This window comes from Oncorhynchus mykiss, chromosome 1 (genome assembly GCF_013265735.2).
Source record: "Oncorhynchus mykiss isolate Arlee chromosome 1, USDA_OmykA_1.1, whole genome shotgun sequence".
In the NCBI taxonomy this organism is placed as follows: domain Eukaryota; kingdom Metazoa; phylum Chordata; class Actinopteri; order Salmoniformes; family Salmonidae; genus Oncorhynchus; species Oncorhynchus mykiss.
The window spans coordinates 18,900,901-18,923,757 of NC_048565.1; the positions used below are offsets into that span (position 1 = coordinate 18,900,901).

The 22,857-nt window shown below is 40.4% G+C and overlaps 2 protein-coding genes across 7 annotated transcripts in view; one reads left to right on the top strand and one right to left on the bottom strand.

Moving 5' to 3' along the window:
- Positions 1-4,314: 4,314 nt before the first annotated feature.
- Positions 4,315-20,246, bottom strand: LOC110499955 (caytaxin). 3 transcript variants are annotated; one of them, XM_021577057.2, is made up of 13 exons: positions 19,570-20,246; positions 17,419-17,508; positions 13,956-14,014; positions 12,360-12,611; positions 11,832-12,005; positions 11,030-11,132; positions 10,633-10,764; positions 10,168-10,254; positions 9,937-10,035; positions 9,549-9,584; positions 7,702-7,785; positions 7,096-7,160; positions 4,315-6,554 (listed from the first exon to the last, which is right to left on the bottom strand). In XM_021577057.2, coding segments are annotated over exons 1-12 (1,152 nt in total). In that variant the 5' UTR covers positions 19,572-20,246; the 3' UTR covers positions 4,315-6,554; positions 7,096-7,126. The 3 variants fall into 3 exon arrangements, with proteins under 3 accessions (XP_021432732.1, XP_036817209.1, XP_021432883.1); XM_036961314.1 differs by lacking the exon at positions 17,419-17,508; XM_021577208.2 differs by lacking the exons at positions 17,419-17,508; positions 19,570-20,246 and adding an exon at positions 15,041-15,273.
- A 1,111-nt stretch (positions 20,247-21,357) lies between these two features.
- Positions 21,358-22,857, top strand: part of LOC110500115 (zinc finger RNA-binding protein) — a 31,788-nt gene continuing 30,288 nt past the window's right edge. For all 4 annotated transcript variants that reach the window (XM_036961390.1, XM_036961439.1, XM_036961486.1 and 1 more), the window contains exon 1: positions 21,358-21,471. In XM_036961390.1, the coding sequence (XP_036817285.1) occupies positions 21,419-21,471 (53 nt within the window). In that variant the 5' untranslated portion in view covers positions 21,358-21,418. The remainder of the gene's footprint in view (positions 21,472-22,857) is intronic.

A 22,857-nucleotide genomic window follows, 5' to 3' on the forward strand; every position in this document is an offset into this window, starting at 1 on the left:
ATTTAATTACCAACGTTTCGACAGCCAAGCTGTCTTCATCAGGGTATCAAATGATAAATTAATGATGATCCGACCATGGTCATGTAGTGACATTATTAAAACTATACAACTGTCTGTATTGGTGCTTCAATAGCTTAACCATATGCCAAACATCATACCACAAACTATTGGCATGCAGTTTCCCCTTGATTTAATACAGAATGTTGTGTACTGTAGATGCTATTCAGGCACGCATAGAATGATGGATGTACAACAGAGTTTATACACTTTTCCCTCTGAAAAGTTCCTCCAGGAAATTGTCTAGACAGGATTTGTTGTTGCTTAGGTTAAGATTTAATATAGACCTCACTGTAAAGCAGCTTTGAATAATTCAAGCACTGTTACTGTAGGGTGTGTGTGTGGAAACGCTGATTAAAGCTGGCTTATGTACCATGGACATGTGTATATTTCCATGAGATCGGTAGAAATCTTAGCAGGGTCCATGTTGGTGTTGAGAGTACAGTTCACACAACGACACCTATCACGTCCTCACGGTATGGTCTCCAGGTTACACAACACTGCAAGACACTTGGTACGTATTCATATAGGGGACATAACACAACACAAATAGTGTCGTGTCTTTAGTATAATTAAAGGTGAAGACTGTTATTTTATCAAATCAATTCTCTGTAATTATTATTAAGTGATTAAATTAATCATGTAAATGTAATTAACTAGGAAATCGGGCCACCACGAAAAATCTTCAGATTACAAATTTAGAATTTTCCGAATATAACTCTTCAGATATTTTAATATCTGATCAATTACTCTTCTATTAATGAATTATTATTACCTTCCGTCAGTCTAATTTCAAAGAATTCTTGGTTATCTGTACGAATCCAGCCTAAACCATGAATCATCCATACACCAATTGGCTTAATCATTTATTTACTAACTAACTAAATAATCACAAATGAATAAACAAACAAACAGTAGATATTGGTTACTAACAATGATAGTGAAGATTCCCTAGTGGGCTAAACCGATATGACGTCTTGGTGGACAAAGGAAAGGGGGTGTAGACCGATAAAGGAGCGGGAAAGACAAAATGGCTTCACTACACAGTGGATCATTATATTCATTGAAATGCTAATCCTTTGCACATGAACGCTCGCTCATTCGGGAATAATTCTAATAAATATATTTACGCTCATATGTCATTGTTGTCTTCTCTGTTGGAATCGTTGGTTCGTCTGCTGGAGAGTCAGTTCATCAGAGAGTGGATGAAGGTCTATCGGCGGCTCCTGATAGTGTCTGTTGTAATGGGTACGTCAGGCGTCCATTTTTCTTAGAATAGATGTTTCGGCGGTTGCCGGTATTTGCATCCCAGGTTTACATCATTTCTAGCTGCAGACTAGTAATTAGTATCTAAGATTTGCTCTTATTCTGTAGGGATCGATAGTCTCAGAGTTGAACCATTGCCAGCCGTGTAGCCAATGCACCACGTGGTATGGTTTTCTAGTCTCGGTACTCAACTATTTGCAATCACAGCTCACGCTGTGGGTTTGCTTAGTTTGAAGAGGATTTCCTCAGGATGGGTTTTTATTCGTAACAATAGAAAAGGGCGGTTCCATGACGCCTGATCATGTCTGTGCTCATGGGGGCATGGCTGCTGACTAGTGAAACTACAGAGAATTCAATTCTCTCAAATTAAAAGGTTAACATCACGTGACATCATTTCACAAATAGTTTCATCTTTACTCATTGATTTTATAGAAGAATTAGATGCAAACTCCATAATTGAGAAAAGTACACATTCAGAGATATAGTTATGTGTGTTTCCTCTCCTCCATGAAGTCAGTGAGAGAGGGGGAAGCCACGACCTACACTCAGAAAGGGCCACGTCATGACAGTCCCCCCCTGGTGGTTTGGATCTTGTGATTATCCTGCAAGTTACAAATCAACATAAAAATAATGACCATGTGATGTCCTGTTTGTAGATCATCGTTGCAGTCCCCCTCTGGTGGTTGAACTTGGTAGGCTTTCTGAAAGCGGAGCAGTCCACCACAATGATGTCCAGTTGGTGATCGCTGTTGCGGACCCACTCTAGTGGTTTACCTTGGTGGGTTTCCTGGAAGTTGCAAAGTACCACAGGAATGCCAGGGGATGTCCTGGTTGATGATCACCGTTGCGGTTCCCCCCTCTGGTGGTTTACCTTGGTAGGATTTCTGCAAATGGAACAGGCCGCCACAAGGATGGGCAGCGGGTGTCCGGATTGTGATAGCCGTTCCAGAACCGTCGTCTGGTCGTCCAGACTGGAAGATCTGGGCAGTAACAGGCAGATGTTAACAACGCACACACACTCACTAAATATATAATTACATTAATTCCCCAATGAATGGCGTTGTGGCACTAAGTGGTTGTTGTATGGGGACTTTGTTTATGGCTCTATCATTTCTTAAATGTCAAAGGAACTGAACTGACAAGGAATGAAAGCATAAACAAAAAATGTACCAAATATAGTTATTACACCTTAAAAAGTTTTTTTTTCATTTTTACTATTTTTTACATTGTAGAATAATAGTGAAGACATCAAAACTATGAAATAACACGTATGAATCATGTAGTAACCAAAAAAGTGTTAAACAAATCCAAATGTATTACATATTTGAGATTCTTCCCTTTGCCTTGATGACAGCTTTGCACACTCTTGGCATTCTCTCCATCAGCTTCATGAGGAATGTTTTTCCAACAGTTTTGAAGTAGTTCCCACATATGCTGAGCACTTGCTGGCTGCTTTTCCTTCACTCTGCGGTCCAACTCATCCCAAACCATCTCAATTGGGTTGAGGTCGTGTGATTGTGGAAGCCAGGTCATCTGATGCAGCACTCCATCACTCTCCTTCTTCGTTAAATAGCACTTACACAGCCTGGAGGAGTGTTGGGTCATTGTCCTGTTGAAAAACAAATGATAGTCCCACTAAGCGCAAACCGGATGGGATGGCGTATCAATGCAGAATGCTGTGGGAGCCATGCTGGTTAAGTGTGCCTTGAATTCTAAATAAATCACTGACAGTGTTACCAGCAAGGCACCATCACACCTCCTCCATGTTTCATGGTGGGAACCACACACACAGAAATCCACCGTTAATCTACTCTGCGTCTCACAAAGACACGGTGGTTGGAAACAAAAATCTCAAATTTGGACTCATCAGACCAAAGGACAGACTTCCGACGAATGTCCATTGCTCGTGTCAAAAGTTTGGACACACCTAGTCATTCCAGAGTTTTTCTTTATTTTGACTATTTTTCTACATTGTAGACATCAAAACATCAAAACTATGGAACAACACATATAGAATAATGTAGTAACCAAAAAAGTGTTAAACAAATCAAAATATATTTCATATTTGAGATTCTTCAAACTAGCCACCCTTTGCCTTGATGACAGCTTTGCACACTCTTGGCATTCTCTCAACCAGCTTCACCTGGAATGCACTTCCAACAGTCTTGAAGGAGTTCCCACCAAAGGGTGGCTACTTTGAATAATCTAAAATGTAAAATATAATTAGATTTATTTAACACTTTTTTGGTTTCATAGTTTTGATGTCTTCACTATTATTCTACAGTATATAAAATAGTACAAATAAAGAAAAACCCTTGAATGAGTAGAAGTCCAAACATTTGACAGGTACTGTAAATCAAAACATTCAGAACAAAATGTATTGTACCAGTCTTTCATGTAGAAAAAAAATCTGTATTCCATTCTCCACATATGATAGCCTACCAAGGCCATTGCATATGCGTTAGTTCAAAACACCACAATACTTCTCACTACTATGAGTAAACAGATACAGTATTTGTGTTGCGAGTCATACGTGACTGCAATTGTTTTGATAGGACAATGTAATTGGCTGCACTATGTCATTTGCTGAAGGCCATTCTTAATTTAGATCCATGTGTGTGACTGACCAGTGACCAACTCTGCCTCTGTCACTAATACAGCTAAGCTGATGTAACTGACCGTTTTTTTTTTTAACAGAGCCGGGAGGCTCATGTGATACTCGTTAGAGTGGATGTGGACGTGTGTGTCACGACTGTGTATTAATAGCTTTACTTGAACCCCAACAAGCACCTGTTCGGGAAGTCCAGCATTGCTTCAAGTCAACTCAGTGAACACCTGGACACCCTTACTTTTATGGTAATGCAAATGTAACTGTAATTTTCTCAACAAGTTTGATTCAAGTGAAAGCTATCCATACATTCTGAATGTGTGAAATATATGCATTACAGCAATTTGTCAATTAGAAATTGAAGAATACAGGTCACAGAGAGATTGTTGGGTGGAACATTTAATTTTTTTATTTACATGGAAGAATTTACCATCACAATCTAAAGAACAAGGCTAATCTTTGATCCCCATTTTAAGCTTTGCATTTTTTATTTTAAATAAACTACATACAGTATGCTAGCAGACAAATTACCCACTGATCTCTTTCAAATCATCCAGTGTAATAACATATTGTGCTTTTAAAGACTGAAAATATGATTCATATCCTTTTTTGGATGCTCAGGGGTTGCTATCCATGGAGAACATTTACCAAAACAAAATACACTACTGTCAACAAAATCAGTTTACTACCAATGACTTGGAAAAAGTCCCAGTAGTCAACTAAGTGTTAAGAGAATATATTTGTACATTCCACATCATAGTTTTCTGTGTAGAATTTGGTTGAAAGATAGATAGGCACTCAGAAGAACTGACATTCCTTAGAAAAGGGCACAATCCCCAGCAACATTGGGAGACTACAGAAGAACTCCTGCAATTATGTGCCTTGTTTAGGCCTACCTTTTGGTGGGATAGGTATTTCAAAGGCAAAATAAACGTTCCAGTGTTCGGAATGTTTCGTAAACTTTTCTGAAGACATTTTCTTACTCTGTCCTTTGAATATCGGTAACCTCTAGTCCAGCCCATGATCATCTGCACAATACCAGTCCACAGAAAATGTCTATCTTCAATTTTACATGAATCAATGTACAGTAACATTTTGATGGTGGATGGCTTTTCAGAAACATCTAGACATTTCTCATCGTCATACTTGCTATAGAGGTGCATGCCTAGACAGGTAACCAAAAATGCATGAAATTGTACATACTAAATGCACAAAAATGTCAACAGCACACAAAAATCCATCTTGAGTTACATACAGTATTAGGAAGCCAACCTGTCCCCAAATTTACACAGATAGATTCTATGCTAACCATTTAATGACAATCAAATTCAATAGTGCAAAACAACACTTACATTACACTGGCAAAACATCATGTATGTAATTCTTACAAAAATAAAAACTCTAACACTACCTCCCCTTTACCATCCATTAGGTGAGTATCCAATAGAAGATTTACAGCTAGTCTATTGTCTTATAGGACATCTGAAGGGACATTACAGGCTGGCAACATGTTGACATGCTTTGACTGTACCAAAAACAAAGCACAATGGAAAAATTATGTGATTAAATCAAAACATGAATGACTAAAGTAATTTAAACTAAATGCTGTCCTCTTGAAAAAACAGCAAATATCTTGTTGGTCTTACTTTCAGTGTGCCTTCATATTCATGTAAAGACATCATTTGTGCGGCACATCAGAATGTAAGGTACATGGGTTGGTTGGGTACTGAATGATCCACAGATCAATCTAGTAATATGGAACAATGGCATCAAAATGATTCATGCAACGCAGCAGATTAAAAATAAGGCCTGTTTTAGGAGACATTCTGAGGCAAAAACAAAGCAAAGGTGAAGGCATCTGATGTCTCGCAAAGCCTTCTGGTCTACACAAGGAGTAGCATTGCACTAGTGGGTGAAATATAGTTTATTATGCCACAGCATACACCATTGCTGAGCTCTCTGGGAAGCATTGCTTGACTCTCTCTTCCCTCTTCTTCTCCTCTATGATCATATCCTCCTCTCAGCATACACTACATCCTCAAGTCTAGCCTACCATGGTCCCCGCAAGAGCCTCCAACACATCAAACAGGTCTGGTTACCAGCCTGCCTGCTACTGACAGCTTACACCAGTTACAATATGTCCCGTGGAAAATGTTCTACAATATTCCTGTTTTCTTACATGTCCTGTGGAACATTTTCTTCAATATTCTTGTACGTTTTCCTTACATCTTGACTAATGCAAATGGATTTCAATGTCACACTGGTATCTATATTTGAAATGGATACAAAACTCATGGTGGGAACCTGGGGGTTCAAAAGTAACTGCTTCAAGCAGTCGTAAAAATGAAGTAACATATGCAGTCGTACAGTCTTTGTAACAGCGAGAGTACCTGTCGGGACTTTGCCTTCCTTGGAATGTCCTGATGGAACCAGTTGCAACCTAAGATCTTCAGAGGAGTATGTGTGTGTGTGCTGGGGGTCAGGTCAGTTCACATCACGATGGGAAAATCATCATTCTTTCTTCAGCTTGATATTGATAAATTAGGAAGTATTCTTAGACTTGTTGGCCTTCCTCTTGCTTCTTATAAAACATTGTTTTCATGCTCCAAACTTCTTTCAGCAACTGCACAGATTAAAAATGACACTGTCATTAAGAAGGAGGCTAATGATTTAAACTTGTACAAGAACACACTTTTCAACACGGCAGACTAGATTCACTGAGCAGTTCATTCAATACAGCTGGCCTTATTGAAAAATGAGTGGGGCTGCAACATGCATGACCCCTTAACCCCTGAAAGTCCCATGATGACACAGTGAGACACACACACTCTTCACACGTCCACTCATTAGACCTGGCTGTATGCACTTGATAGGTCATTCCTTTATAATAGCATTGTGGGCTGACAGGGTTTGATTCTTAAAAAACTGAGCAAGTGGACATTACGTAACAGTAGACGTTCAAATGGTGCTGGTGGTTAACATCTGTTTAAGTGGTTTAACGACCGCAGAATTATATCTTAGAACTAATTTAATAGGATATCTATGAGCCTGGCTCCTGCCAAAGGCTGCCAGTGGATACCATATGCACAATGTACAGTGTATTTATGAATGCAATGCCCCCTTGTGGTCCCTATGAGAGGAGCAGTGGAGTGTTATGTATTTACCATGAGATGAACATAGAGGAAGAGGTCCTTTTCAGATTCCTTGCTCTGCGATCATTGACTTGGGCCTGCAAATTACATGACTATGAATAAACATGTCTCTGTAACATTGTTTCCCCATCATTCCCTTCTATATTGCTAGTGACAGGAAATATTGCTTGACCATATGGACATGTTGACTACTGCTTGGTCTATACCAGGGATCTCCAACCTTGGTCCCGGAGAGTTACTGGGTATCCAGGCTGAAGAGGGAGTTAAAGATCCCTGGTCTATACGATATTATAAACTGGGAGGTTCAAGCCCTGAATGCTGATTGTCTGACAGCCGTGATATATCAGACCATATACCACGGGTATGACAAAACCTTTATTTTTACTGCTCTAATTACGTTGGTAACCAGTTTATAATAGCAATAAGGCCACTTAGGAGTTTGTGGTATATGGCCAATATAACATGGCTAAGGGTTGTATCCAGGCACTCCACTTTGCGTCCTGCATAAGTACAGCCCTTAGCTGTGGTATATTGGCCATATACCACACCCCCTCGTCCCTTATTGCTTAATTTGGCTATCACACACAGGCCATTGTAGTGCAACTGTCTACTCCCTACCTTTCTGCCTTGGCTGAAGAAGACTCCTGTGGGTTTTCCTGCTGCTGATGTTGCTGCTCCTGCTGCCGCTGTTCCTGCTCCATCCTGTACAGGCAGAGGGACACAATACAGATGTAGGATCTTCATTTGATCACCCTGGAGGAAATTTAAAACTTGTAGTGTATTTGAGGTTTAAAAAGGCTTCTGATGTTTGTAATTTACACTTTGACATGTCAGACATGATTTTCCCCTACAAAAATGTCCATTAAAATAACAGCAAATTGATCAGAAATACAGTGTAGACATTGATAATATAGTAAATGACTATTGTAGCTGGAAACAGCAGATTTTTTTTATAGAATATCTACATAGGCATACAGAGGTCCATTATCAGCAACCATCACTTCCGTGTTCCAATGGCACATTGTGTTAGCTAATCCAAATTTATCATTTTAAAAGGCTAATTGAAAACCCTTTTGCAATTATGTTAGCACAGCTGAAAACTGTTGTACTGATTAGTGTTAAAACCTCTTAAGAATAAGCCCCTTTAAAAAAAAAAATGTGTTGCCTAAAATGACAAATCTAACTGCCTGTCGCTCAGACCCTGAAGCAAGGTTATGCATATTCTTGGTACCATTTGAAAGGAAACACTTTGAAGTTTAGGAAAATGTGAAAGGAATGTGTAGAATATAACACAATAGATCTGGTAAATTATAATACAAAGAAATAAGCAGCCGTTATTTTTTTGATTTTTTTGTACCATCATCTTTGAAATGCAGGAGAAAGGCCATAATGTACTATTATTCCAGCCCAGGTGCAATTTAGATTTTGGCCACCAGATGGGATCAGTGTATATGCAACGTTTTAGATTGATCCAATGAACCATTGCATTTCTGTTCAAATTGTTGTATCAAGACTGACCAAATGTGCCTAATTTGTTGATTAAACACCAGTCTCAACGTCAACAGTGAAGAGGCGACTCCGGGATGCTGGCCTTCTAGGAAAAGTTGCAAAGAAAAAGTCATATCTCAGACTGGCCAATAAAAATAAAAGATTAAAATGGGCAAAAGAACACTGGACAAAGGAACTCTGCCTATAATACCAGCATCCCGGAGTCGTCTCTTCACTGGTGACGTTGAGACTAGTGTTTTGGGGGTACTATTTAATGAAGCTGCCAGTTGAGGACTTGTCTGTTTCTCAAACTAGACATTCCAATGTTCTTGTCGTCTTGCTCAGTTGTGCACCGGGGCCTCCCACTCTTCTTTCTATTCTGGTTACAGACAGTTTGCGCTATTCTGTGAAGGGAGTAGTACACAGCGTTGTATGAGATCTTCAGTTTCTTGGCGATTACACGCATGGAATAGCCTTCATTTCTCAGAACAAGAATAGACTGACGAGTTTCAGAAGAAAGGACTTTGTTTCTGGCCATTTTGAGCCTGTAATCGAACCCACAAATGCTGATGCTCCAGATACTCAACTAGTCTCTAAAGGAGGCCAGTTTTATTGCTTCTTTAAATAGCACAACAGTTTTCAGCTGTGCTAACATAATTGCAAAAGGGTTTTCTAATGATCAATCAGCCTTTTAAATGATAGACTTGGATTAGCTAACACAACGTGCCATTGGAACACAGGAGTGATGGTTGTTGATAATGGGCCTCTGTATGCCTACGTAGATATTCCATAAAAAAATCTGCCATTTCCAGCAACAATAGTCATTTACAACATTAACAATGTTTACACTGTATTTCTGATCCATTTGATGTTATTTTAACAGACAAAAAATGTGCTTTTCTTTCAAAAACAAGGATATTTCTAAGTGACGCCAAACTTTTGAACGGTAGTGTAAATCAAATGTAAATGTATTTTACCTTTCTCTCCGAGCCTTGATCCTCTCCTCCTCAAATCTATAAAAAGAAAGAAAAATCATACGATTCCTATTCCTATCCAAGTCCTTTTCAAGTTGTAATACAGAACCTATCTTAAATGTATTCCTTGGCTGAGAATAACATAATTAACATATCAATTCCCATTTGAAAAACCTTGATATTTAAATGTCTTCTTCTATGACTTCTTTACTGCCTCAAAGTCTCTGCCAGGCATCCACGTCTTTTCACTGAAGGAATAATTATTTGCTTGCAAGTTTACATAATTTATTAGTCTACTCCAGCAAAATTGTAAATCACTGCAAGTCTGTGAATGATGGTGGGAGCCAAGTCTTCAGCTCAGTTACTAACCATGATGGTTGATGATACTTACTGCATTACACATTCTGGGACCTGCACATGTTCCATGGGGACAATCTCTGCCAGCTCATCCAGACTGTGTACATACTGGATCTTATTCATAAACTTCACACTGCAAATAACAACAGGATACAACAACAACAAGTTATATTTATGTTTTGTGTACAACTATAAATTGTCAGTCACAGTGACGATATGTATTCTATAACTGTGTTATTAATGTGTCGTTGTGTTGTGTGGTCACCTGATGAAGGGCCTGGATATGGCCAGCACAGTGCGGATGAACCAGGTGGGATGGGCAATGACCAGAGACTTCAGGTTCTTCCTGAGCCTACAGAGACAACAGATTTAAGCAGTTACATTTTAGTAATTTAGCAGACGCTCTTATCCAGAGCAATTATGGTTCAGTGTCTTGCTCAAGGGCACATCAAAATATTTTTCACCTAGACGGCTCAGGGATTTGAACCAGCAACCTTTTGTTTACTGGCCCAACGCTCTTAAACACTAGGTTACCTGCCGACAGTTGAAATAAGGAAATACAGCTTGGTATGAGTGAATCCCTTTCCCATTGACTGCCAGTAGCTCCATTAACTTTTCTTAAACTCAGTTGATATTTATGTCATGCACGTCCATCCTATGTCAACAGCATGAACAATCAAATTAAAAAAGCTGTTGTTCAGTAGTTAGTATAAAATATAAATATCCTTACCTCCTATCAATCATCTGATAACATTTCTTTAGCCATCCTATGCCTGGCATCTTGCCCCGCGGTGTGGCTCCATTCATGTAGATGATCAAATAGTCCTCAGCCACCAGCATTTCTAGACTGCTAACCACATACCTGAGATGGCAATGTGGAAGGGAAAAATATTGAGGTTCATTTTATTGCTGCCATTGCAAGCACTAACGAAATCTCAATCAGGTTAAATTTTCTGGCAGCGTAAATGTTCAATCCAACATTCCTACATATTGTATGACATGCTCTCTCTGAAGAATGTTTTTTTTATGATAACATTTTGTGCATGATAACCTAGTTTCAAATATCACTACATAGCAAGGCTTTCTGATGGGTGCCTCGTCATATTTTTAATAACACAGTTACTCACAGGAAGAGGTTTTCCATGATGTAGTGGTAATCTGCACAGCTGCTGTCGGGCAGGTAGCAGGCTGAGAACACTATGATGGCATTCAGACCCTCACCATAGTAACCTGCAGGAGGAGAGTAGAGCCTGTTAGTTCATTCTGTTGGTGTCACTATGTTGGATGCACAGCCATTTACAGATGTAAACTCAGTTTGAGATTTAATAATTGGCACCATGTTGGCAGAGAAAGTTCAATGACAATTAAATGTTAATGAGTTTAACTATGTCGAATCGAATTGCAAAAATCACTGAAGCTGGAGATTCATATCTCCCTCTCTAACTTTAAGCACCAGCTGTCAGAGCAACTCACAGATCACTGCAACTGTACATAGCCAATCTGTAAATAGCACATCCAACTACCTCCTCCCCATACTGTTATTTATTTTTTTGCTCCTTTGCACCCCAGTATCTCTGCTTGCACATTCATCTTCTGCACATCTATCACTCCAGTGTTCAATTGCTAAATTGTAATTATTTAGCCACTATGGCCTATTTTTTGCCTTACCTCCCTTATCTTACCTCATTTGCACACACTGTATATATACTTTTCTATTGTGTTATTGACTGTATGTTTGTTTATTCCATGTGTAACTTTGTGTTGTTGTTTGTGTCACACTGCTTTGCTTTATCTTGGCCAGGTCGCAGTTGTAAATGAGAACTTGTTCTCAACTGGCCTACCTGGTTAAATAAAAGTGAAATAAAAAATAAAATAAATACGTATACAGTATCTATGGCTCTGGCTGGATGCTGTTGGCTGGATACTGACCCCCATGGGTGATGACGCGGAGATACGGCCTGATGACCTGCATGTCGATACGATGCTCCTGCTCCCCAATGATCACGGTCCTCCACAGGCGCCCATTACCCCCCGTCCCATCAGCACAGTCTTCCTCCACTCCGTCAGCAGGCCCCGCTTTGGCGATGGCCACCGGGGTATCATCTGGACATACATAGTGGAAAGTTGAAAGGTGTTTATGCTACAATGTGAAGCTAATGTATTTGTATGAGTGAGACAACATTTATTTATTTTATGTCATCCACTTTTGTATTTCTCTTCAGTATCTTAGCTTTTTTGCTGTTTGGCTGTGGACATAAACATTAGTGTACTATGCAGCTATTTGTCTACCAGAATTGGGTGCCAGACCGTTGCTGCGCAGACTACATTTAGCCAAATAACTTAAGGTTAAGGTTGTCTAAAGCAGAAAGACTGGCACCCAGGCTACCAGGCTGGCAACCAGGGCTGAAAGCTGGTACCAGGGCTACCATTAATCCATGCCCCATGAGCCCTACTCACCTTCCCACTCCAGCTCATTGCCATTGGTGATGAACTCCAGAGAGTCGTTGTCGTCGGGGGTGTCGATGTCGTCGACGTTGATGTCTAGGTCGTCGGGCGTATCCAGGAAGTCGTCAGACAGCATGGAACCCTCGCTGTGGTCCAGGGACAGGTTGATATCCGGGGCCACTAACGTACGGCGCTTGCGATGAGTGGACACTACTCCACCTCCGCCACCTCCACTTGCACTAACATTCAGAGAGTTGGGGGGAGCTGCGGCAGAGGAGGTGAGACTCATTAGTAACTGGTAGTGTACACATGTGTAGCATGTGAAAAAAAGGTTTTAAAGCATCAGTGTTTGAGGCAAGGCTTATTGTCATAAAGTAACATATATATATTTTTTAACAGTATCTTTAGTGGCCTTTTTAACAATATAACAGTCATCAGCAAAATATGACAATTGGATAATACCTGTTATTCATAAAGTAATATTGCTGAAGTTACTTACACTGTATGCAGAAACATATGTGGACACCCCGTAAAATTAGTGGATTCGGCTATTTCAGCCACACCCGTTGCTGACAGATGTATAAAATCGAGCACACAGCTATGGAATGTCCATAAACAAACATTGGCAGTAGAATGGCCTTACTGACTTTCAACGTGGCACTGTCATAGGATGCCACTTTTCCAACATGTCAGTTCTTCAAATTTCTGGCCTGCTAGAGCTGCCCTGGTCAACTTTAAGTGGAAATGTCTAGGAGCAAGAATGGCTCAGCCGCGAAGCGGTAGGCCACACAATATCACAGAACAGGAGTGCCGTGTGCTGAAGCGCGTAGTGCATAAAAATCGTCTGTCCTCAGTCGCAACACTCACTTAGCTTCAACAACTGTCTTAATTTTGCTTTGGTAGCAGCTAATGGGGATCCATAATAAATACAAATACAAATACAAATCTGTCAGTCCAACGGACGAATCTGAGTTTGGCGGATGCCAGGAGTACGCTACCTGCCCAATGCATAGTGCCAACTGTAAAGTTTGGTGGAGGAGGATTAATGGTCCTGGGCTGTTTTTGCATGGTTCGGGCTAGGCCCCTTAACTCCAGTGAAGAAAAATCTTAACACTAGAGCAATGACCTTCTAGACGATTCTGTACTTCCTACTTTGTGGCAACAGTTTGGGGAAGGCCCTTTCCTGTTTCAGCATGACAATGCCCCCATGCACAAACCGAGGTAGATACAGAAATGGTTTGTTGAGATCGATGTGGAAGAACTTGACTGGCCTGCACTGAGCCCTGACCTCAACCACAGTGAACACCTTTGGGATTAATTGGAACGCCGACTGCGAGCCAGGCCTAATCGTCCAACATCAGTGCCCAACCTCACTAATGCTCTTGTGGCTGAATGGAAGCAAGTCCCCGCAGCAATGTTCCAACATCTAGTGGAAAGCCTTCCAAGAAGACTGGAGGCTGTTATAGCAACAAAGGGGGATCTCCATATTAATGCCCATGATTTTGGAATGAGATGTTCGACGAGCAGGTGTCCACATACTTTAGGCCATGTAGTGTAAGTTAATTGAGGTACTTAATGCCAGTCACATAGTCTTTTAAAGTTACTCACAGGCTTTGTCATCAGTGAGACCACAGGAAGACTCCATGTCACCGTCTTCAGGAAGTGGTCTGAAAAATCAACACAGAGGCACAGCATTCTGTCAGAGCCACAGCCACACACAATAGCATGACATGACTGAACCCTAAATCCAGCCAGTCAGACTTTATTCAAATAAACCAAACCCCAAATAGTCCTGGAAGCACACTAGTACAGTATCACATCATTGCAGATGGTGCAAAATTAACATATGCCAGCAACCTATTGTTCACCTAATACCTTTTTTGCACTGTTGGTTAAAGCCTGTAAGTAAACATTTCACTGTAAAGTCTACACCTGTTGTATTCGTCGCACGTGACAAATAAACTTTGATTTGATTTGGTTTGAATCATGTCAGTGGGGTTGTCAGTGATCTGGCTCAGCACCACAAAGGGAGCACCGAGAGAGAGGCTGGATGGTTATTAGCATCTCCCCAGGGAGCTCTTTAGATGATAGCACTGCCATGTTGAGAGGAGGGAGGGAGAGGCGGTGGTATGTCAAAACCCCCTGTTCTCTGTATAGGGAGGCAGACACACTGTTAGGTTACCCCTTAACACGAGGTGTAATTTCCCTTGTCACCTATTGTAATGTGAAACAACAAGAAGGAGGAGGGGAATCAATGGTATAATACAGGGAGAAACAACAACAACAACTTCAACCAAATACCAAGAGGCACAGAGGAAATATAAGGTATACAGTTCCACTTTGCTTTGCTGCATAAGCCTAAGATATCCTTTCATCCTAACATCCCAGGGTGAACAGAAAGTCCAGAACAGTGTTGCCAAAACAACATGACTGGCAATAACAAATGACAAGAGCATCCGTTACACTGCATGGTGTCCGACCTAGTGTCCCTGAAGACAGACTACTGCTATCACTACTGACAAGCTCCCATTGTTCAATAACCATTTTCCTACATAAAAAATGAAATCCATGAAGATGAAATTAAATAGGATTGATATCTAACAAAGGGCATTATAATCCGAAATGTCAAGCGGTCAGGCCATATTCTTCTCCTAAAATGACGAGGGCTGAAATAACATATCATAAGAGCTTACCTTATGAAAAAGGTGAAGGATGATTTCAAAGATGATCCAGGCAAATAATTGACTTCACAACCCTAGATCCTATATTATTATGCATTCCCTTATCTCAGTCGATTATAGCGAGCCTCAGGCACATCATCCTTCAGAGCTGCTGCTTTTCTCTTCCTCTTCTTCCCTAAAGCTGACTTGCCACCATTTTCCTGGTGATGCTGTGTTTTTGACTCCTGGCTGCATCACATGACATAGCCCACTGCCATTTAATGAGAGCTGCACATGCTCCCTGCCTCCACTCCCTCAGATAGCAACCTGGACTCAGGGGTAGACGTAACATAGTAAATGTAAATCCGGGACACTCCAATTAGTCTGATATGTTACTTTCGTATGGAACTGTATGTATTAATTTGTGGATGTCCATCATTGATTTCGTATGATATGTAATGACTTTCAAATCGTATGATATGTTATGAATTGCAATTCATACAATATTTTCCAAATTGCAATTCATACAATATGTTATGAATTTGCAAATGTTATTATATGTTACAATATCCAAGTTGTTGTGGCTAACATTAGTTAGGTGGCTAGATAACTAATACTAATGGTAGCTAGGTGGCTAACATTAGCTAGGCTAGGGATTATGGTTAAAAGGTTAAGGTTAGGAGTTAGATTAAATGGTTAAGGTTAGGGTTAGGGGAAGGTTAGCTAGCACACTATGTAGTTGCAAAGTAGCTAATTAGCTAAAATGCTCAAGTTGTCTGTGATTAGATCTTTGGGTTGCTAGACGTTTGCGTTATACATCCACCCCAAACAAACACCCTACTTTTGTTTTTAGTAACCTTCTGTCTTATGTAACATACCAATTGTAACATATCATACTAATTTGTGTGTCCTGGATTTACTTTTACTATATTACGTCTAGTCTATGTGGCCAGGCTGCAGATGGAGAGAGAAAGGATGCTGCCTGGTGTCAGGATGCTCTATCTCTCTCTCTCTATCTATCTCTCTCTCTCTCTCTTTCTCTCTCTCTCTCTCGCACTCTCACTCTTTCACTCTCACGCCTACAGAGCAAGTATCTGATCTCCGTACACCTCATAGGGACAATAAAGGGACATATCACGCCTAAATCAAGTTCTCTTCGTAATTCTTCAGTTATTGGTGGCCAATTAATCTTTATCAATGCAGTGTTTGTGAATGTTTAAGGCACATACTATTGTGATATAGCTATTGTAATTTCAGAGAAGGTTGATTTCAGTAGATGGGGGTATCTGCTGGGTATCCCAGTCTATAATTAGACCAGCTGCACGGGGCTAGCCCACTGGGAAATCCTCAAGCACATTTTGCTGAAGCTGATTATAGTAATTCAGCAACAAACATCACTGCAAACATGAGTCATTGTCATCTACCAGTTGTGATGAAATGCCATCCACCCATCACATCTCCTCAGTACTGATGCCCAGGTGTTCAAAAAAATAAACACAATGCTGAATGCTGATTGGCTGACACAAAATAACTTATTTACTGTTCTAATTACCTTGGTAACCAGTTTATGTAAGGGATAATCAACGAGGGGCTATGTGTTCTGTGGAAAATAATGAACAACGTGGAAGGTGTGTTCCCCGACCTTCCACGGTGTTGCATTATTTTCCAGAGAACACATAGCACCCCGAGTTGATTGTCCCTTTTATATTGTAGCTATAATTTAACATATTTGCCACTATAAATGTTATAATTTGCCAGTGGAAATGTGTTCAACATCCCTGAAGGACTGTAGCTAGCAAGTTTACTAGATAGCGACAGTAGTTGCTATGGTAACCAAACAAATCAACTTGCTAGTTTAGCTAACCAAACCATCCGTCCTAGCTTGCCATTATGAAAATCTACAATGCAAATAATGTTTTCAATTAAACTTTTGCTTTCAAAAGCAACTCAAATATAGAACATGTAAGAATGAACTATAGCCATTGAATTCTACCGTGAAAATATGCCGTGCATTATAGGGAAATAATGCATGCTCTAGAATGCGCTTCAAGCCAATCAGAAACAAGTATTGAACAATGCCATGACAACAAATAGCAATAAGGCACCAGCAATAAGACACCGGTTTGTGGTATATGGCCAATATACCACGGCTAAGGGCTGTTTCCAGGCACGCCGCGTTGCATTATTTCTAAGAACAGCCCTTAGCCGTGGTATATTGGCTATATACCACACCCCCTCAGGCCTTATTGCTTAATTTTAATCCTTGCGGTTACACTTTAGGCTATGTATACTGTTACATACTGTTGGATTACTGCTGTAAGTACAATGTAACGGTGAGTTGTTACAATACTTGACACACAGTAAGAGGTACCCTGTAAAGTACAGCATTATCAAAGTCATCTGACACCCACCTGGGAAAGTCATCATCCTGCCACTCGTCTTTATACTCCATGTTATCCATTCTTACAGTCGCCTCATTCCATGGAGGGGAGGAGAGGGGCCTGTGGCACACAGCGACAGACCATGCATAATTAACTAACCAACAATAATCAATCAATCACTTGTTACAATGGAGCACTTTGAGCTTTGGAAAAGTGCTACATCACAATTATAATGATCACTGATCACCATCACTACTATTATTATATTATCAAATTACCTCAAACCAAATCAAAACAATCCTCAGGTAGGAAGTGCAAGTGGCAACTTCAATAAGCCCATGTTTTGTGTAACACAGATAATTCCTCCGTTATAAGACGTTATAAGACAATAATGAGTTTGTACAAAAGGAACAATGGTACAGTTATTAGGATTTTTATTTCATTTATCGGTATTTATGATTTCAATTGAGAGGCTTAATCTAGGCCACGGGGCGTTTATCCCTCTATGTAGCATGTGAGGAACATGTGACTCAGGTCCCCTTGCAGCTTCACTCAAAGTCAATCACAATGAAGGAATTTCCTAGGTGGAATCCAAGAGTCCAGGAGAAATCAACTCTGAATCCCTCCTCCTCAGCTACTAATCCTCAGCCCAGTTGCCACCTTTTTGATGTGTTCAGGTTTATCCTGTCTGTCTGCCACTAGTTCAAATAGACAGTGACAGGCCTACAGCGTAATAATACTGCCTACAGGTAGCTCAAGATGTGTTAACATCATGTTAGTTAGTGCACCGTAGTGTAATCACTGACATTCTGTTTTTAAGGGAAATTTGTAAGTGTAACATAGGTTTCAGTTTTCATTAGCATCATCCACGGTGTTGAATAAGAATGAGGCAATGTAATGTTATTAAGAGTCAGATACACAGTATAATTACTGCTGAGGTTGTATGGTTCATTGCATTAGAATGGGACCAATGTTGTGATGGAATTGAAGTCCTCCTCTCTTTGTACCTCTTCACTCATGTAGAAAATCAACAAAGTTGGGGGTGTACTGAGTGACATACAGTAAGTTCCCTAGGTCAGCTGTGGACATATTTATAGAAACATATACACTGACGGAGGTCCCCTTAAGTACAGTACCGATCTGTGGGTAAGTGGCAACACTTACTCTGAGAATTCACACAACACAAATACAGAACAAATAAATTAGATAACACTACGATTTGTAAGGCAATGTCCTACACACATCACAATGTTTCAATGATTGTTTACATCATGTTGTTGTCCGGCAATACTTTCAAATGCATTGTAAGATGTACTATGTTTTTATAATGTCTTTGTAAAATCATATTAATTGTCAAAGATAGAGGAGTGGTTAGGTAGGTCAGGCTCTCTATATATAATGTATACATCTACACCATACACACTCTCAGAGGCTATAGGGAAGTGTCCTTTATATCCAAGGGCATAGCAGAATACCCCAGCCATAACCCACAAAACATGTCACTTCGATTGAGTGTGCAACCGTGAGCCTTATTGTGTGGCCAGAATAATTTGCATACCCTCCTACACCCAACTGTCTGTGCCTAGTGAAGTAATACAGTATCCTATCCAAACAAATGAAAAGAGAGCTGGCATGTTATCACGATGGAGGGAAGAAGAAAAACAACTAGCATGAAAGGTACTCAAAGTAATCAATTGCCCGCATCTTTCATTTATAAAACACTATGGATTGTTTTGTGCTCTCACTATAATGTCCATGCACAAATATTTATAGGATCCTAATACTTTAAGGTAAGACACTGACAATGAAATGATGGTACTACTTCTCTGGAGGGCATACAAATGGAGGCTATGCCTGTAGGCAGGAAGGGTATTCAGTATTCTGCCAGGCATTTGAGTAAATTAAGAGGAATTATAGTAGTGTGCAGTATGCACCTGCAAGGAAAATGCAAGAGCAGAATACAATGGAAACATTCCTCTTTTACATTTAATCCTACTGAGTTGATAGACAATGGTTTTCATGAGCTACTATACATTTACCACACACACACACACACACACACACACACACACACACACACACACACACACACACACACACACACACTGTACAAGGAGTGTGTAATAAAGAGGGTAGAGGAAGAACGCAAGGGCATCTGGTCTGAGTGCCCGTAGTACTCACATGGGCAATAAGAGATCCTTTGAATCTCTTTCTTCCGTCCGTCTGTGCGTCCCTGTGCGTCCACCCTCCTTACTCACTGATGTAAAGATTGGACAGCTAGGAATTGTAATCCTCCAGACCAGGGTTGATGCATGGGTCTAGTGAGGCGCCCCCCTCTCTCTCTACATCCCCTGTGTCAAGGCAGCAGCAGCAGGTGTCTGAAGACAGGGGGCAGCTCTGTTCCCTAAAACCCCCTGGCCACCTCTGTTGGGGAAGGAGAATGTGAAAGAGACTGGCCGTGAAGACTGAAGTGACAGGCTCCTTTAGAGTTCCACTCAACCCTTTAAATTGAAGGCATCAATGCTGGTATCATTATGACTGTTTCTGGTTGTCTATTCTGCCCATGTAATTATATTTATACTCTAAATCCTTTTGTGATAATCCCTCCTCTCTCCATCCCATAATAGCTATTTCATCTGTGCCAATTCCTCTTCAGCAGTTATACTGTACTATCCTCTCTGCTCATGTTGGTTTATTCCAGTCCATACTGGGATACTCCTCCTGTTCCTATCTGCCTGGTTATTCTAAAAACACCACAAATATATCAAGTCTCTCTTTGTGTTTTTACTCCATGAGCTGCTGTGAATGGTCCTCTATGCCGACTGTTCCCTGGCAACAGCATCTCTCTCTCTCGCTCTCGCTCTCTCTCTACACTCAACACATCACCTTCCCATCCCCTACCCATACACTCACTTATTCAGTCTCACTCTCTCACTTCAGTTCTCTCCACCAATCATATTCCCCTTTCATCCACACATTTCTCACCCGGCTGCTTATGCTCCACCCATTCTTGTCCTTCCTTCTCCCCTTTTTATGCCCAGCTGCAGTAGTGGACTTTCCCTCTATGGAGCATTCTGCCCTAGGCAGCAGTGGTGGTGGGAGGCGGCCATTCAATGCCAGTGGGACACACCATAAGGTCTATATGTGGCACTTGTCTGACCCTTAATACACGCTTCGTTCACCACTAGTTTAGTTGCATCAGTATGGACCCTGCACAGCTTGTAGATTTTAAACAGAATAGACTATAAATGTTCAGAAGCTTATAGGCCTATACGGATTGAAACTGATTTAAACTAAAACTCATTTGCTCTACACAGTGCACTGATAGGCTACCAACACAACATTTCACCATTCTATTTAGGATGGATATTTGCATGATTCTTACCTCTATACTTCTAATAGCCTACATGTTGCACTTGGTTACGCAAACCACCCGATCTCAGTCGCAGAAGCTACTGTTGGCTACAGCATAGCGGTTTATTATTGCAACAATGTATCGAGAAACTGATACTGTTAGAACAGAATTTCATGCAAACAGAGTAGGCTACACATATATAGCTATAGTTTTAAATGGTGAAATACATTGTCCCAGCGCATCTAGAGTTAAAATGGCAATCTGCAGTTGTTACATCCATTATTTTAGCTTAATTATATATACCCGTCAATTTCTTGAATAACTTCTAATGCCTCATGAGTTTAGTTCAACTGTCGTACCCTATCATAACCCAAAATATATGCTTGTTTTACTCCAATGTTTGTAAACGTAAAAAAAACACAATGGCCTTAAATAATGGTAAAAACTATCATTTTTATATAATAGAGTTCTTGCATCCATAGCTCTGTCTATTCATTTGAGAGTGGTTCCATTTCTCCAGGCCCATCCCTCAAATCAAAACAGAGGCGGCAGCTTTGCTTTGTTATTGTTTTAACTGCGAATTGCTCCTTTAAATGTCGAAGCATGCGCGCGATTGTAGATGACGGACACGTGACAGAAAGTCTGTCCCGGACTCCCAGTACAGTAGATTCCAAGATGGCTGCAAGCAATTATTATGGATTCACGCATGGTGCCGGTCCTCAGTACAGGTAATTACATCGATTCTGGGTATGGGTAGCATGCACTCATCTCGAGTCGTCGTCCCGTCTTATTGCGACGAGTAGCTATGCCTCATTGCTTGTGCGATATTGCAAGCTCGAGGCCTTGGGAGTTCATTGCAATGGATATGCTAGCGAAATAAGGTAGCCAGGCAAGCAGGTCCCAGTCTTACCCGGCTAAGGAGCGCTTTCTTCGCACTTGGAATATAATGAAACCTCAAACTGTCTCATTTAATATGCCAAATATTAGTTATAGAGTTAGCTTGCATACATTATTTGTGTAACAATCAGAAACAACCAGTATCTTACTTTGGCATATTGGCTAGCTATCTTTTTCTCTAGCGGCAGGGACGCACGAATTAGCTGAAAGCGAGTTTCTGGTCAGTTTTATAATTTTGAAACTATCTACCTGTCACGTTTTGGACAAAGTGAATACCATGAATAGAGCCGACAGATCGGATGCAATCCATACTTAATAAAACATTGATCAAATACAAACAGACTGTTTCCTTCTTGAGATTCAATTGACACATGAGCTGAATAGCCGATTTAGAGTAGCAACAATGAGGAAACAGTCGATTGAATTAACATCTTAATAATAATATGGATTTCAGCAAACAGTTATGCAACAGCAGAGGACAAACAGGTAACGTTACACAGTAAAGGTTTAAGAATTTACATTTAAGAATAGACGCATAGCAACTCAAAGGAGTCGAAGGTTCAGGTAAACGCAACTTTTAGATGAGTTGAGGTACTTGGCAACTTCAAAATAAATTAGTCACCAGTCTATAAGAATGTTGCCAACTTATTTTACAGTTAGAACTAGGGATGCACGATATATCGGCAAACATTTGGGGCGGTTACAGCGTTGGACTAGTAACCGAAAGGTTGCAAGATCGAATCCCCGAGGTGACAAGGTAAAAATCTGTCCTTCTGTCCCTGAATAAGGCAGTTAACCCACTGTTCCTAGGCCGGCATTGGAAATAAGAATTTGTTCTTAACTGACTTGCCTAGTTAAATAAAGGCAACAAAAAATATATAGGAATCGTCCTATATTAGCTAAAAATACCAACAAAGGTATCGGCCGATGTCTAGTTTAACGTCCGATGTGCAAAACCGATGTCAAAGCTGACGTGCATACCTATATAACGAAGGTACATGATGTAATGACTCCACGTAAAATTTTGCGCTCTACATGCAAACAGCTTTTCTAAACAATTTATTTATTTTTATTTCACCTTTATTTAACCAGGTAGGCTAGTTGAGAACAAGTTCTCATTTACAACTGCAACCTGGCCAAGATAAAGCATAGCAGTGTGAACAGACAACAACACAGAGTTACACATGGAATAAACAATAAACAAGCCAATAGCGCAA